Source organism: Tamandua tetradactyla, chromosome 2 (genome assembly GCF_023851605.1).
Source record: "Tamandua tetradactyla isolate mTamTet1 chromosome 2, mTamTet1.pri, whole genome shotgun sequence".
In the NCBI taxonomy this organism is placed as follows: domain Eukaryota; kingdom Metazoa; phylum Chordata; class Mammalia; order Pilosa; family Myrmecophagidae; genus Tamandua; species Tamandua tetradactyla.
The window spans coordinates 53,491,685-53,510,405 of record NC_135328.1 but is presented as its reverse complement, the minus strand read 5'-3'; the positions used below and the strand labels follow the sequence as shown (position 1 = coordinate 53,510,405).

Here is an 18,721-nt window from a genome sequence, read left to right as displayed (position 1 = left end):
TACATTAACCTACTTAGTCCTGTAAGAGCCAGAGGAGGAAGTGCTGTCATTACTATTTCCACTTTCTCCATGACAAAGGAGCAATTACATCTGAGCCGGCAGAATATCACATCCATCAGGGTTCCATGTCCTTTATTTTAGGGATTTCAACACTAGCATACTTTAATTCTATGATATCCTTTTGGTTATTCATCTTACACACCAGTGTTTTCCATGTGCTAGGCACTATACTAAGCCCCAGGGACAAAATGGTAAGCAAGGTCTTTGCCCTCAATGAGCCTGCATTCTAGGAAGGAAAGAAGAAACCTACACGATCAGGAGCCACTTAACAGTCTATACTTAACAAAGTCTCTAAGGATGTGTTAAAGGCATCCCACCTGCACTTCCTTCCCAAAGCCTGAAGCAAGGAATACTGGACTAATATTAAGAGTAAAAATAATTTTGATACTACATGTACAGCCTAAAACACTTTACGTGCATTATTTTCATTTAATCCAGTGGTCATGAAACCAGTGTAGGGGGTCATGACCAGCTTTGTTTAAAATGAAATACACAATAGAGTGTGTCATATGTGGTAAGAATATATAGTTCATAAAACTTTTATTTCAGTTATATATATGCATACTAACTTGTTCCAAAGGAAATATGAGTATTTCTCACATTATAAATGGTACTTTTAAAAGTTTGATAACAACATGATTTGATCTTTATATATAGTCTTTATGATAATCTCACGCTTTATGTACTACTATCTGTTTTACAGGTGAGGAAACAGTCTCAGAGAGGGTAAGTAATCTGCCCAAAATCACATAACTAACAGCTGGTAGAGTTGGGATTCAATCTCTTATCTCCCAAATGTTGGTGTCCACATTCTCAACCACTCCACTATTCTGGTATATAAGACAGAGATACAGACTCAAGTCTTCCTCTTATTAGGTATCTGGCCTTGGACAAATCACTTCTTAAGACCTTGGTTTTCTTATCCATATGCTACGGAGTTTAGGTTCCAAGGTCCCTTCTAGCTATGACATTCTCTTATTCTATACAAGGGTTCCCCCCAGTTACCCATTCCATTGTTAGCCCCTGGTAACCATTAATCTGTTCTTTATTTCAAAGACATTATATAAGTGGAATCATGTAGTATGCATCCTTTTGGGATTGTTTTTTTTCCCCACTTTTTCATGCAACATAATTCTTAGGAGATTCATATAAGTTGTTCCATGTATCAATAGTTTGTTCCCTTTTATTTCTCAGTGGTTTTTCATGGTATGGCTATATCACAGTTTGTTTAACTAGTCACCTGTTAGAGGACATCTGGGCTGTTTCCAGTTTGGGGCTACTATGAATAAAGCTATTATGAAGATTCATGAACAGATTTTTATGGGAACATAAGTTTTCATTTCTCTGGGATAGTTCACTTCTGGGATAAATACCACACAATTGTGGGTTGTATGGTAAACGACCTAATTCTTCTAAATTAGATGTACCATCATGATGTTTTTTCCATAGGCTTAATAGCTGAAAAGAATGTAACAGATGACGTCAATTATATTTCTGTCAACATGCTGCAGATTCAGCTCATTCTTTTTTTTTTTTTTTAGCTCATTCATTTTTGTGGAAAATGTCTACTATTTTAACTAGCTGGCTAAGCCAAGTATTAAACCAATCAGTCAGATTATACTTTGCCAGAAAAAAATTTCACTTCCTTTTTTCAACTCAATGTACATATTAATATGTATTTCTGCAACTACCATCTAATTTCTCAATTATAATTCCAAGATGGATGGATAGATGGGGGTGGAGTGGGAGGAGGCATAGAGATTTTGCCATGAGTTGACAACTGGATAAAATTAAACCCTTACCAAAGCTCTCTACGCTTTGTTACCTTGGAATTCTTCATTCAGAATTCTTGACTTGCTCCTCTGAGAATTTTACTATCCCAGGTGATTCACTATTGTAAATCAAAGAAGGGAAATGTGAAAAGAGCCATGAAAAGGAAAAGGATCAATCTTCACCACAGACACAATTCTCAGAGATCTGTTTTAGGGAAAAGGATGTTCAGAAGTTGAGGAGCTGGAAAATGATCCCTTTAAACCCATCTATGACCACCTACTGCATGGAAGGTAATGTATCCTACTATGAATACAATTGCCCAAAGACATCTCTGATTCACTTTACATACTTTGTAAAAGGCAAAATGTGATGTCTCCCCTGCTACTGTCAACTCTCAGCAACAGAGTTTTAGCCTTGGCTTCTCATCCCTGCAGCATCCTTCTCTATATACATATATATATAAATCTGAAATATATGTGTTTGTTTGATTGGTACCTAAATGGTATTATATTATAAATCTTATTTTATTTCCTCCTTTTTCACTAAGAATGATGTGCTAAGATCCATTCAAAGTGCTATACGGGGCTGGGCATCCACCTGTTTTTTTTTTAAATTTAAGAAAACAAACAATACATTTAGAACCACAAACAATGGATATCTTAGTTTGCTTAACCATAGGTATATTAAATAAAGTATCCAAACAATCATTGTAAAGCCTGTGTTTATGCAGTAAGTTCCATAAACCGATTTAAAATTAAGGCAACAAGGAAAAAAATCTACATACTCGGATAGCAAAGTTCTTAAATTCTAAGTACTAAATACTAACTTAAATACCATTTGATCAGCTGTCAAAACTGAATGTTCTCAAAATATCAAGTAGAAAGTTCTTACAAATATCTGCATTGCTATAGTGATGACCCATGTTACTAAATATTATTCCTGATTTCAGGAAAATATGAATATACAAATATTTTTACAGTTATAGTTAATCATTTGAAGAGACAAATTTAGAAAAGGACTCCCGGAAAAGGAGGACCATTCACCTATTTTTATATTATTGTATTATATTGTATTTGTTAATGGAGCACAGCTATGCCTACACATTTACATTTTGCCTATAGCTGCTTTCAAGCTCCAAGCAGAGTTGAGTAAGTGGAACAAAGATCATATGAAAGCAAACCTCTAATATTCACTATCCAGCCCTTTAAGAAATAGCTCGCCAACTCCTGATTTAGATTAATTTTAAATGTGCATCTCTCAACTTAAATCTCTTAAATTTGGAGCTCAGTTTTCCCAAAGTTTTCTAAATGCTAATTCGTAAGTAGGTATCAAGAGATTATGCATTTGCTACAAAAGGTATGTAGGGAAATAAAGAAACAGTCTTTGTGATCATGGCACATAGAATCCCGCAGGAGAGGTACACGACACACACTGCAAAGATTCAGAATAATGAAGATGTGATGCGCCCTAAGAAGGGGTCAAATTAACTGCTTTAGAAGTTCAGAAGCGAATGTTATTTATTATTCACTGGTGAGGTAGGTGTGTGGACTAGAGAGGAAGGTGGGGATAAAGGGGAGGGAGGACAGAAGAAAAAGAGGCTTTATGGCAGAGGTGGCACCTGAACTAGGCACTGAAGACAAGTCAAAATACGAGAATGAGAAGAGATTTCCAGGAGGAAGTCATATCAAATTTGAGACCTAAAGGCTGAGTAAGAATTAGCCAGGTAAAAAACTGGGATAGGGGGTATGTTTCAGGAAGAGTGAAGACAGGTGAAAGAAACAGGTGACTAGGTTGCTGCATGAACAATCAAACATTCAGTTCAAAACTGCAACTCCATGGGATAACTACCAAAATCCCCTTCTACATGAGGAATAAATCTTTTCTCTTGTTTTACTTCTTAGCACACTTCTTTTAATATATATTTTTATTGACAAAACAAAACAACATACAAACAGGAACATCCCTAATATCCATATTTGGTGTATAATCAATGGCTTACAATATCATCACATAGTTGTATATTCATCACCATGATCATTTCTTAGAACACTTGCATCACTCCAGAAAAAGAAATAAAAAGAAAAAAGAAAAAACTCATACTACCATACCCCTTACTCTCCCTCACACTGACCACTAGTATTTCCATCTACCCTATATATTTTAACCTTTGTTCCCCGTTTTCTTTCCTATACCCCTTGCCATTTGATCACTAGTATTTCAATCTACTCAATTTATGTTAACATTTGTTCCCCCATTATTAATTTATTTTTAATCCACATTTTTTAACTCATCTGTTCATACCATAGATAAAAGGAACATCAGACACAAGGTTTTCACAATCACACAGTCACACTGCAAAAGCTATATCATTATACAATCATCTTCAAGAAACATGGCTTCTGGAACACAGCTCTACAGTTTCAGATATTGCCCTCTAGCCACTCTAATACACTACAAATTAAAAAGGGGATATCTATATAATGTGTAAGAATAATCTCCAGGATAACCTCTTGACTCTGTTTGAAATCTCTCAGTCACTGATACTTTATTTTGTCTCATCTCTCTCTTCTCCCTTTTGGGCAAGAAGGTTTTCTCAATTCCTTGATGCTGAGTGCCAGCTCATTCTAGGATTTCTGTCCCACGTTGCCAGGGATGTTTACACCCCTGGGAGTCATGTTCCATGTAGAGAAGGGGAGGGCAGTGAGTTTGCTTGCCATGTTGGCTGAGAGAGAGAGAGAGGCCACATCTGAGCAACAAAAGAGGTTCTCTCGGGGTGACTCTTAGGCCTAATTTTAAGTAGGCTTAGTCTATCCTTTGTGGGGATAAGTTTCACACGAACAAATCCCAAGATTGAGGGTCCTGTCTATATTGATTTGGTTGTCCCCAGAGCTTGTGATAATACTAGGAATTCTCCAAATGGGGAATTTAAATTTTCCCCCTTTCTCGCCTTTCCTCCAAGGTGACTTTGCAAATACTTCTTTATTCACTGTTCAAATCACTCTGGGATTTACCAGGGCATCACATTGGACAAACTTACAAAATCTTATGCCCTATTCAAGGTTCCATATACTTATGGTGTTCAATTAACCTGTCCATATAAGTTATATTTAGGAAATGCACTAGTCAAAATACAAATTTTGTACCAAATAAACATTTTTGTTTAGACTCACACATAAGCTAAAGTTTTAAAATATGAATGACCACCTATTTTCAACATCCTGCAATACTGACATTTCTTTGTTCTTCCTCATGCAAAAACATTTTTTAATTTGTACATTTAGTCACTATCATCGTACACTCTAGGCATTCCTAGATTATACCATTACAGTATTTATGGTCTATCTTCCTTCTGGTTTCATATGTGCCCCCCCCCCCCGTCCACGTCCCTCTATCATTCTCACATTCAGCTTCATACAGTATACTTACATTACTGTGCTACAATCAGGTGGTATTGTGCTATCCATTTCTGAATTTGTACAATCCGTCCTGTTTAGCACACTTTTTAAAACTCTCCAATTCATATACTGGTTTGCAAATCTCAATGTCCTGAATAAACCCTACATTAAGGGTCCTCCTAGTTGACTTAAGGGTTGAAGTATTTTTATATACACCAAATAATGCCTCCAAAATGTTCTAAGGAACTAAATGTTAAATTCCAAAAGGATAAAGAACTGTGTTTTGCAGGACAATCAGAAAATTCATAGTGCTAAAGAATGAATCTGGTGAGCTTCTGTCAAAAAAAACCCAGGCCAACTAACCAAATGAAAACAAAACCCTCATCTAGGACTGCAAAGCCTTTGTAAATCTTCATTTTTAAGAAAAACATGCTAGAATCTCTGCTTGGTGTTCTGCCCCTGCTTTTCTAAACTTTTATAAACAGCTAGACTCTGATTCTTAGAAAGCTGTCAGGTAAACACAAACATTGCTTCATCTGACAGGCTCTGCTTATTCACAAACTTATTCAAGAGAATAGAACTGGCTCAGTAACCTTATCCCTATCAGAAGACAATTGGCAAAATGAGGTTGTGCAGACCCCAAACTCCTGGAGTTCTTGGTAAGCAGAACTGCAAACTCCAAAATCTTTAAATGGAGACCAATTTGGAGAAAAACAAACAATATGGGTAATTCTCTTATTTAAATAGGCTCAAATGAAGAGAGGATTCATTTTTTCAAACTATAATGCAGAATGTGAAAAGTCTGAAGGAAACTTCTTGTTTTTCAACTACAGTCTGTTGATACGTAAGACTCCACAATGACAGGCGATTGGTCATGATACAGAAAAGTTCTTTTCTAGTTCTTTGTTACTATACGTAGACTTAGTATTTAGGAGGAAAAATGCTCATTTTCTGCTTCCAAAGACTTAGTCCCCAAAAGGCAGACATGCAGAAAATTATGGCTATCAAAAAAATAAAAATATACAATATAATAATAAACTGGAGTTTCATTTTGTTCCAAAGTGAGATTCTGGGTTTAGTGATGACTTACTCTTCTACAACTACTTGCTATAACATGCTTTGAGATTTATTGCTTTTTTATGTGTATATATATATATATATATATATATATATATATATATATATACACACACACACAAAATATTGTATATATATATACTATATATATATATATAATATATATACAAAATATTGTGCTATCCATTTCTGAATTTGTACAATCCGTTCTGTTTAGCACACTTTTTAAAACCCTCCAATTAATATACTGGTTTGTATTTCACAATAAAATGTGGTTTATATTTCACAATAAAAAATGTTAAAACAAAACAAAAAAAAGAACAGATTTCAGAGTTTCTTTGGGTTACAGTGCCACAATTTCAGGTTTTTCCTCCTAGTTGCTCCAAGACACTGGAGACTAAAAGAATTATCAATATAATGAATGATTCAGCAGTCATACTCATTTGTTAAATAAATCCTATCTTCTGTTTTAACTCCTCCTTTGACCCTTCTCCCAATCTTTAGGCTTTGACCATTCTAGGTTTTTCATGTTGGAAAGGGTATTGACAATATGGGGTAGGGGGATGGAACTAGTTGATGTCTTTGGAGATGCTGACCCCTCTGGGTTTCAAGACTTATCTGGCCTAGGAACCATCTGGGGATTGTAGGTTTTTGGAAAGTAACCTCAGTGCATGAAATTTTTGTAAAATCTCAGATAAGAGCCCTCGTCGTTCTTCAGGGTTAACAGGTTGGGGTTTGGCAAACCATGGCAATTAGCATTAGTGGTATCTATGAACTTTCTGTGGAAAAGGAGATCATATTATACAGACTGTTCTACAATTTGATTATGTCAATTATGTATCACAGAAATAAATATTTGTTTATATATACACACATGCACATAATATATGGTTGGGTGAATATAAAGAACAACATACTGACCCACTCAACTATGTACAATCTAGTGTGTTTCAGAATCCCTTTCATAGTCACACTTAGCAGCAGACAAAACATGATAAAAATCTGAGCTCTCTTCAGAAACACATCTGATAGATACTCTTTGCCAAAGGAGGTTGGTGACAGGCTATTTTCATGTGATCTCAAATTCTTTCTTGGGATAGGTTAGGTATATAATCCAATCAACAAAATAATGAATGAATGAGTGAATGAATGAAAGAAAAATGGATATTCCTAGAAAGATCCTGTCATAAATGGGAATGGTGAAAACCTTGAGAGATGGACTGTAGAAAGGCCACCCACCCTTTCCTTTCTTTAAGGTCAAGATGTAGCCATGACTTCCTCAGAGCCATGTTCCAAATCTTAGTTTTACTTTGGTGTTCAACATGTGCACTGAAAGAACAGAGGGCTAAAAAAACTTTTGAATCTGTCAAACTACTTCAAAGCTCAGGGGCTGTATCTTTACTTTAGAGACCAGCTGAAAAGATATCTGTATTACCAAGGCAAACACGAACTCAAATGCTGGAGAATTGCTGAGAAAAATCATCCTAAATACTTCCTCTCAACCACCCCTCTTACAAGGGTGACGTTTGAGAGAGCCGTTAAGAAATGGCTATCACAGAGTCAAACTTAACTGGCGGTTTCACTGCTACCCAAAGGGCAAAGATAATTTACAGCAACTTACCACCATCATCCAAGGGCCGTTTTTGTACTCCATATCCATATACTGAGGGGTCCACTAGAGGTGTGGAATTATTCAAGTGAGGAATTGAATCAATTTTAGCAGCAATCTACAGAGAGAATCAGATTTTAAAAATCAGGAACAAATCATGGCTCTATTCAAAGGAGAAAGACAAAGGTCCTCTTTAAAGGGCTGTTATCCCATTTCTCCCCTTGACCTAGATTAATGTAAGGCAATGTCATGATAGGACAAACACTTTTCACTGTTAATTGAGTTTGCTTTTGGTCTTAAAAATAATGTGTCTTCAGGAATAAAATACTTTCAAAAATTTGTCCTGTACAAGCAAATTAAGCCATCATTTAAAATACAGGTATGCTGCATTTTAAGAAAAAAAAAGCAGGCCAATCGCACGAAGAATTTGGATCAAAAGGTTTTATCAGTGTTCCCTTTTTAAACAAATTCCCTAAGAGTATGTAAAAGGCCTTGTTTTGCTCAGCTGTGACAACTCTTTAGTAATAAATTCATTCTATTGACTTTAATATCTATAAACTGATGATAAAACTATAAGCTACTCATCAGAAGGATCCAAACAGCAGGGACAGGCCATCTGTCCAGACTATCTGAAAAGGTCCTCTGGAGAAAGTTAGATAACCTCTGAGAGTTATTTCAACTTTTAATATTTATGATCAGTTAAAGAACAGAAAAAACATAGCTATTAAAATTTTCCCCAGAAACAAATGCTATGTATGCAAACTTAAAAAGTAGAACTTCTTACTTATCTACTTTGCTCTCATCTGGAAATTAAATATGGTCTTTATAATAAACCAACTCTTTCTTTAAACCAAGGGAATATTTACAGCAGCTGTTCTTCATGTTAGTCCCTGCTTAAACAGCAGGGCTGAACTAAGGGGCAGCTAGCACAGCTGTCCCATATAGCAAAATCCTTAATGGTAGTTATCCTGAGCTAGTACAAATGTGCCCAGAAATCTGACATCTTCTGGGACTAACTAAAGATAAATCACTTTAAACAAATAGACAAATACAATTATGATACTAAAAAAAAAGAACAAAAGATTAAATGTCAGGCATCCTACAGTCATGTCTCGTCCCTTATATTTACTTAGTTTTGTGATATTGGACAGTTTCTTTCCAATATCAGGGAGCTCAGGGAATATAGCACTTGCTTTATGGCTTTTGAACATAATACCCTGAATGAAAAGGAGCTTTGTAAACTAACTAGAAAGTACTACACAAATATAAGGGCTGTCCAACAAGGCAATTTACTCAACAAATTGACTGCCTACTATGCACTAGGCACTGTTCTAGACCCTGGGGCTACTGCAGTAAACAACAAGGCCCTTACTTTCCTGGACTTCAGCATCTGGTGGGGAGTCACACAGCAAACAATTTAACCAATAAGTGTGCACTTCAGATGGTGATAAGCACTATGACAATAAGGCATCATAATGACATATAGACAGTGCTTAGGAGAGCTACTTTAAATAGGGTGGTCAAAGAATGTCTCTCTGAGAAGCTGGCACATAATCTAAGATCTGAATGATGAGAAGGAGCTGGCTATACAATAATCTGAGGGAAGAATGCTCTAGACAGAGGGAACAGCTTTGTACAAAGACCCTGAGGCAGGAGCAAGCCTGGAAGGCGTAAGCCTGGAAGAGAGGAAGTCAATGTTGCTAGACTGGAAGGAGCTATATGTGTTCCAAGAGGTGGGCAAAGGCAAGCTCACATAGGGCCTTAGAGGTCACAGTAAGGGGGTTGGATTTTATAGGCAAGATGGGAAGTTGCTAGAGGCTATTAATCATGCGAGCAACCTGTTGATTTACATTTTTAAAAGGTCCCTGGTTGCTACCAAAAGAAAAATGGATCTGAGGGGAAAAGGGTGACAAGAGCATTAGGAGATACTAATAGTGTAGGCCAGGGTTTGGCAAACTACAGTTGGAGAACCACTTGTTTCTGCAAATAAAGTTTAACTGGAACACAGCCATACCCATTCGTTTACACCTTCATTCTACCAGGGTGGAGCTGAATAGTTGTGACTGAGACCTCTATATAACATTTATTATCTGGCCCTTTAAAAAATCTGCTGGCCCCAGTCTAGGATAGAGATGATAGTAGCCTGAACAAGTGCTTAATTAAAAAAAAATTAAATAATTAAATTACTAATAGCCAATGCTGATATAAACCCCATCTCCTATCTCTAAGTCTCAGGACAAGAAGTCAGCTTTGCTCTAAAACAAAATACTGTATAAATCTTACCTAACAGCATTCTACCATTGACTTGTAATCTTGCTCTCCAAATTTGTTTTGGATAAGCCTTGGAAAATATACTTAAGGTACAAAAAGCTACCTTTAAGGACTCAGCTGGTAAAACAGGTGGATTTAAAGGGTGAGACCACTACAGTGGCTTGTGTCTAACAGAGACCTTTTCATCCACCATAATAAACTGAGCAGTGAAAGGCTGGCATGGGAGTTTGCAAGATTATTGGCCCAGTTGTTTTTAAAGCCTCCTCAGAATGTTTCCAACAGACAGTGAAGATAACCCCTAACCACAAAAGAAAGGGGCAAAGGAGATTCTGATTATCAGTGGAGTATTCCTCAACAGGCTGCATATCAAATCACACTTAGGGACAGACTCCCCAACATAAGCTGTATACATTAAAGACTTTACTTACTCCTTTCTGATGGTGCCTCTTGGCTTCCAGATCTTTTCCCTTTCTTCTATAGTAGCAAAAAATGTTATTCTTGAGTCCTTGGCTTTCCTTATAATTTATATAGTATGTGTCTCATATTGCTGGAACGTAATTTTTTTCCCAAAGCCCGTATGGTAGAAGTGTTATGTTCTAATTCTGATTAAATAAGGAAGCATCCTAAAATGTGACTGACGTTTTCAGATTTGTTCCTCTTTCATGCTTATTTCAGTTGTCTATAATCTGAGAAATTTCCACTAAGAGAAAAGCAGTTTAGAATAACAGTTAATAAGTATAGCTTTGAAGTCAGGTAAACTGCGCTTGAATTCTGGCTCTGACACTCACTGTCAGCAAATTATCCTGTGAGCTTCAGTTTCCCCTCTGTAAAATGGAGTTGTAAATGGGTTGTTGGATGACTGAGTGAGATAATGCTTGAAAAACGATCAACACAGTATCAGCTTCATGGGAAGCTAAACAAATCTGACACATGAATTTAACATTACAATATACAGTTACATAGTAATTTACATTTATATTGTAACCTCCATTTACAATATACTGTAAATAAACAATGTTTAATTATTTATACAAATACTTTGTTTCAAGAAATTATTTAAAATAAAATTATGAGTAAAAATTCAGTGAGAGCTTATAATGTGCTAAGTACTCTGCTAATGTTACTTTCAGTGTGCTATTTATCTTCATGATTCTTTTCTAGATGGTAGGTATTTTTATTTCCATTTTAAGACAAGGAAAACTAGGACTCAGGCCAACTCCAAAAGTCACATATCTTAAAAGTGACAGAAACAGTACTTAACCCAGGCCTACCTGACTCCAGCATCTATGCTGTTAACTACTGCACTGGGCTACCTCCCTTTCCTCCACCTGCTACTTTCTTAATCATATTTCAATTCCAAAGGACTTAAAATCTAATGATTTCCAGTGTGTAGAGCACAAACAATTTCTCACATCATAAATGATAATTCTAAACAGTAGCTGGCTTAAAGGAAGTAAGATAGGGTCTGTCCAGGGCAGAGATAAGAATCACTGAAGCCAGGATATTTCCACAAAGCCAAGGCCACTCAAGTCCTTATCTGAATGCATGACCTTGAGCGTACTCTGCTACTGATTTCTTCAGGAATAACTTTTCTTCCTTCTTTTTTGAGTGGAGAAGGGGAGAAGATGGGTTATCATACTACCTGTGCTATTTTAAGCAGCCATAAATGAAAAACAAATCAACATCACAGACATTTAACCGTCACTGACGGAGATTAGCGGAAATGCAGGGTGGGGAGCATTGGACCAGGAGTCTTCAGCTAAGAGTACTGATTTTCCAGCCAGTTCTTCCATTGGGTGACCTTGTAACAAGACCTACAATGGCCCTGTTTATTACAGTCCTCACCTGTGAAATGCTGGGGCAGATTTAGTGTTTCCAAGTTAGTGTTTCCAAAGAGAAGTACACAGATCGATTCTGGAAGGTGTACGGATTAATGTCTTTTAATTTTTGTTCTTATAATTATCTTCTTTGTAAAGTTTTCCATTCATGACAGTAACTTGGTCTCCTTTTTAAGAATATTTTAAATAAGTCCAAATTTAATGAATGATTTAAAAATATTAAATAGTATATTGAGAGTTTGCTGATATGGCAAAATCATAAAAGTGGTACACAAATCACTAAAGTTAGAAAACATGGCAAGTAATTATTCCCAGTGTTAATTTTCAGGACTAGAATCTTTTTTTGACAATTTTCATGATAATAGTAGTTCACCTTATTAATCAAAATAGAAGCTGTGAATATTTCCACAACTTCATACTTATTACACCCTTATATTAAATAGAAATAGGCAAAACCACTCAAATGCCAGGAAGTCATCATAGTCTGCATCATCATACAGAAAATCATGCAGAACTATGTCTGTATTACTAATTTTAGCTATTGTCAATCTTCTTGTATCCAGCAAGCAGTGATAAAAGTTCACACCACCACTCAGGGAGCAGGAACTCAACCTGCTTCCCTGAACCTCTGCTCCACTGTCACCCAAAATGGCACTGTTTAGGCAATAAAATAGATATGGGTTGGCCTGAAACTGCCTCTGCTCCTTACAGGAGGAGAAATCTGTATGTGGCCAGGGCAGGAGAGCCCAGCAGCTAAGTGCATGTCCACGGGTACAAGATTAGGAGTCATTGTACATGGGGAAAGTCTTAGTTCTGCATCCTATTACTACGTTACACCAAATATAGTAGTGTACAAAATTTATTGCATACTTACTAAGTAGCTCACAGTGCCCTCATTTAGTCTTCACATCACTTTATAAAGTAGCTACTATTCTCATTAGCATGGGATTTAGAGAAATTGTGCCTGGAGCTGTACCCATGGGACTAATGAAATAACAGGTATAAAATACCTAGATAATGCTGAGAACATACTAAGGGACAAGAAAATTTTAAACCTTTTATTGAAACATAAGACAGAAAAGTGCATGGATCATACATTCACACCTTGATGAATTTTTCCATTCTAAACATAACTGCGCAACTAACACCCAAATCAAGAAAAAGAACATTACTAGCACTCCAAGAAGCCTGCCTCATGTCCCCTTCAGTTGCTACCCCAACTTCTAATATTAGGTATTATTTGAAATTTATTTGAAAAATTATTACTACCATCAGCTATCTCCATTTTACAGATGGTGAAACCTAGGCTTAAAGGAGTTAAATCACTTGCCCAAAGTCACCAAGTTAGTAAACCACGGATTCAGAACTTGAATTCCAAAATATGAATCTAAAGCCTATCCTCTTAATCACTTCACTATCCTATCCCCTGGGGATTCTGTGACCATCAAATGAGAGAACACATATAAGAATGCTTGTCCAGCACTTAGAACACTACAGGCTCAATGAATGGTTGCTATTGTCACCAGAGACTGGGCCCAACCGATTCTGCCCTATTTACTGGCATTTGCCAAAACAAGGAATTCTGAATGATAATCAAATAGGATGTCAGCTCTTCTCAGCAGCCTGTCCTGACCACCTCATCCCACCCATACTTAGCAGACTTAAATATTTCTATATCTATGTTTGCAAAGCATTTTATAAACTACCTTTAAATAGCACTCACCTCGCTAAGGAAGTTTTTTGTTATATTGTCTCCCCACTATAGACAGCTCTCTGAAGAATGATCCTGTCTCAATCATCTTGGTACCTTCAGGACAAATGTTCCTTAACTGGGAGCTCTAGGGTTGAGCATTAGAGAATTTATGAATTTCCTGAAATTACATACAAAATTACTGAAATATTTCTGGGGAGAGGTCCGATTTTAAAAACTCTCAAGGTCCATGTTCTAAAAAAGTTAAAGAACAACTTCCTAATGCATAGCAAAGTGCTTGGCACAGAGCAGGTGCTCATTACACATTTGCTGAATATAAAGTGGAAACGGAGAAGTCCATGTGTAAGCAACAAGTCAAGAATACAGCTGTGGCTTGAAGTTGAAATACTGTTCCAGAGGAGAATCCCCCCATCAAAGGTCCTGAAGATGTTACGTCCATTAGTTTTCTTCCCTGTGCTTCATCTAATTTCTATCAACATCCCTTCAATGATACTATTCAAGGATACTAATAGTTCAAAGATACTATTACAGTGAAGTTGTCTCACTGAGATAGACCTCAAAACTACTAATCCACCCCTATTTAGAAATCAAGTCCTTAGAATGCAGAAGACATGGGTCTCAAAAACTACATCATAAATTAACTATTTGTGTGCCTCTGAAAAAATTCTTTATCTTCCTTTGGCTTCCATAAAACCAGTTGCAAATTTATCTTATTTGTCTTTGCATTGGCCCAGCAGCCAGCAAAAGGCTTCAGAATCAGCAGATTCTCAAATAATGGTAGGTATTATATATCATATCATTATCACTTCCATTAACACTACTTAGTTTTGCACATGATTTGTTACCACGCAGCATTAGAATAAAACTGCAGCTGATGTCTCCAAAAGAAATACTGGCTACTCTTTCCCAAGTGTCTCTATAACAAAACTCTGAATGCAAAACATTTTCAAGAGGGATGATCCTGAGATAAAGCAGTGCAGTCAAAGAAATACACAGAAAAAGTTGAGGAGAAGGGGTTTGAATAGACACATAATGTAACATATTAGAAAGCAAAATAACCAAACTAAAATGGTTAAATTCTTTTTTTTCAGATACAGCAAGGTGGAAGCTCTTAATGTTCATGGGCCTGAAGAGACCATTAACATTATGTAGCTTAACATTTCCTGAAGTTCAATCTACAGAATGAGATCTAGTTTCATGAAAAGAGGGTACTAAGTGGCCTAACTTCAGGATATTTATAATGCACACCTTATACTCTTGTAGAAAGTGATGTATATAATCACATCTAAGGCTCTGAGAACTCCTGCGGTATAGAAGCCAATTCAACTTTATTTCACCCTGCATTTTCCAAACTTATGTGCCCATGAATCCCTTTCCATGGAATATATATTAACAGCCTATGGATCAAATGTTGGGAAAGAACATTTCCCTAAGTCATGCAGTTATTTGCAGGAGACTCAGATCTCCTAACTCTCCAGGCAGAGTTCTTCTCATTAAACATTTCAAATAAAAACCAGAGATGATGGGCTCACAGTTTGCATACAGATCGGGGAAAGAGCTGTCAACTAGTCATCCCAATGGCAAATGTCAAACAACAGCCAGGTGATGGGAACGAAGGCAAACCAGAATCAAAGCCTTGTGCAAAGGGGCAGCTGCTGCTCACTTCCTGACAAATTATTGCCAGAAAGAATATGATAGCAGTGTGGCGAGATTTTTTCCTAGAAGGAATATCAATTTTTATGTGAAGTCACTCTAATTTCCAAGTGTTAACAGTGTGCGGGTCAAATAAAGCATATCTGTAGGCCCACTGGGTACCTTCTCCAGCCCACAGGCCACCAGTTTAAGAACTATGCTCTAGGTAAATCTGTGCCCACAAACCAAGATTTCAAAAGAAACAAAAGTTTGATAACATACATAAGGCATCAAATTTAAAAATAAAGACAAAGCAGTGTCAGCTATCATGGCAAAAACTCAAGTGTGCCAAATGCTCAACAGATTTAAGTTGTGCTCCACTGAGGACTATGTTGTACATTCCCAGTGGCTGACTGGTGCAAGTCAGTATTTTATGAAGAATTAAGTCCTGCATTCACATGTATTTTAGCTTTCTCCAGCACTTGAAGAAAACCAATGCCTGCAGGAAATCCATGGGCTACCCTTTGATTTTTTTGCCATGAGTCAGAAACAACATATATTAAACAGGCAAAGGCATAATCTCTCAAGGAATATTTAATAACCAAAGAATGGGGGCCTTTTCGCTTAATGGTAGATATACAATGGTCTCTTAAAGGAAATTTAGCACTTGTGTAAAAAAGCACTAAAGTCCCAAATCTGTCATGGTTTTATGGCACACACCCCCAACTGTTCAAGCTCAAAGTATGAAACAGCTGCACCAGTAGTCCGTAGGACTGTAAAATTTATGAGGCCCCATGAGAATCAGTAATTTCAAAAAAGATGCCAGTAAAGAACAGATTCCGGGCCTAAAAACTTGTCAAAGGGTTACTTTTTATTGATTAAATAATAGCTAATAATCGTAGTCTAAATCAATTGAGTGCAGGGCCACCATCATGCCCAAGAATACAAGGCATTCACTTACACTATATTCAACGTGACTAGAACACTCTAGATTTGTGCAATGCAGAAGCACTGAGTCTGGATCAAAATAGGATCTCAAAGCCATCAAAGGCACTAGCAGTTTGGCAAGAGAACTTACTATTTAGGTGACAACCAGAACACCACTGGTCCAGCTCATGGAAAGCTGCCGGGAATCTATAACACACAGTGGTGTTAGGCTATATTGTTAACATGCAATTGTTTGTACTTAACGATTGATGCTACTAAACTACGGGCTGTGGAGTTTCTGGCAACATTTTTTATTTAGAAAAATTAAACACATAAAATAGATTTATATCTCTACTCATCCATAATCTCCTTGATCTCCCCTTGTAATCCAGACAGGTTAGAAGTGCAGAATGTGGCCATGGAATAGGCTGACCAACCCTGGGTTTGAGTCCTGTCCTCTCTAAGCAACTAGTGGAAAAATATTTTATTTGTGATAACCAGCCAATGACTTGGGAGGGCTGGACATGATGTTTTTTAAGACCCAGCAGTTTAGGTCTTCACCAATGAACCAAATCAGTTCATAGTTTTACACGTGCATACTTCCCTAAAGAAAATATGTACATACGTGCCTGTGCCAAACATAATTAATGAATTGAAATTTCCTACTGTTAGGGGAAATTTTTAATTTTGTATGACATCAGAGATTCCCTTTCAATCTAGGAACATCACGCTCAGTGAACTAACAGCAACAACTGGTTCACCTTGTTGGAAAGAATACAGTTTATATGTGTAGGCTTCAAGTTGCTAGGAGGGAAGTTTGTGGTATAGGTGCTGGGCTCTACTCTATAGAGTTGTTTTTTTTTTAATTTTTATTTTTTTTATTACAGACTTAATAAAAACAGCAAATTCAAATCTCAGGAGGGTTAACTCAGACTCCATTATGCTTTCCTAGATAAGTGAGCACAAGATGGATAGCTTACTACTATATGTGTTTCTGAGGACCCTTCAAACAAACTCCCTAGTGTGTGATGAGAGTACTTAAGAGGAGGGACAAGGCTTTGCAATAATTTAAATTAAAAAATGCACTTTTTTTTTGCACTGTCTTTTATTCCTACTTTTACAGGGAGTGGGGAGGGATTACATCTCTGAAACATGCTATGCATACAATGGAGAAGTAGAAGCATCACCATCCAGATGCCCAAATATGAGATTTTTTTTTAGGTAAATTCTATTATAAGCATACAATATTATAGATTTCTAGTATCTCATTCTCAGCTGAAGAAAATTTATAAAGTAAAACTAAAATTATCCACAAACCTGTTTTTTTTGTTTAGTTTTTAAAGGCCATCAAATCCTTGGAGATAATATCGACCTCCAGCTGTTAAAATTCGGAAGTAATACACTTACAGTACTGTCTCCATTAGGTTTATTACTGCTCCAGTCAATGGTGCATTTCAGAGCTGGGAATATTTCCAATGAAGTTTTCACTGCTAGTAGTAAACACCACTGCTTCAACAATCCACATTAGGGCAGCATTTAACAGAGGGTTTCCCTCCCTCTTGAGCAGGTTGTCCAAGATACGAATTCAACCCCAGGCTCAAGAGAAGCTGAAAGTCTTCGCAATGGTTCAAAATTCATTTTATGTTCAACTATAGGTTTTTTGCAAACTGAGGATCTGAGCTCTCTCTTTAGGGTAGTGACTATAATTCTTCCTGGCCACAGAAGGCCAACAAGGTGATTGTCACATATCAACACAGAGCATAAGCCATAACAAATTAGTAGCCAGTGAGAAACAAGGTTCAGGACCCTGTACTGCAGAGGAGAGCACTGTAATGCGCCGGCAAGCAGAGAGTGGTGGAAGGGGAGCTGGATGGCATGTTTATCCATTATAACCACTGGTTGGCTCTGAAGACTAAGATGTATACTCATTACTGTGCTGGTTGGCACCTAGGTGGTAAGTAACAAAGCATCAGATAAAATTTTAGGTGGAACCACAGGTTTGAAAAATTCTGGGATCCATTATAACGTCTATAGGAGCATCAGTATTAAAATGAAAAGTCAGTGTCTGGGAAACGGTTAAGGTTTCTGCCCCTGGTATACTGGAAAGAGATGTAAAGACCATATCTTCAAGCGCCCGAATGGAGACCTTCTTCTAATACAATGAGTCCTGTAGCCTTCTGTTGGGAACCAAGCAGTAATTAGTTATAGCCCAACTTTTTAAGTATCAGTTAGTGCACCTACAATTAAATAGGAAGAGGTGATGAATATGAGACTCAACAGAGGAAGTTTAAGTATTAGTACTAACATGTCAGTAAATTTCTCACAAAAAAACTTAAGAACACTGTTCTAAGCATTGAGCCAGGAATTAAAGAGGATTTTTTGGCAGGTCCCACGTTTTTTCCTGGGAATCTTGCAACCTCTTAAAAAT

General features: G+C 36.9%; 1 protein-coding gene across 3 annotated transcripts in view; it reads right to left on the bottom strand.

The window, feature by feature from the left end:
• Positions 1-18,721, bottom strand: part of FUBP3 (far upstream element binding protein 3) — a 55,624-nt gene that overhangs the window by 36,087 nt on the left and 816 nt on the right. For all 3 annotated transcript variants that reach the window (XM_077147124.1, XM_077147131.1, XM_077147129.1), the window contains exon 2: positions 7,927-8,032. In XM_077147124.1, the coding sequence (XP_077003239.1) occupies positions 7,927-8,032 (106 nt within the window). The remainder of the gene's footprint in view (positions 1-7,926; positions 8,033-18,721) is intronic.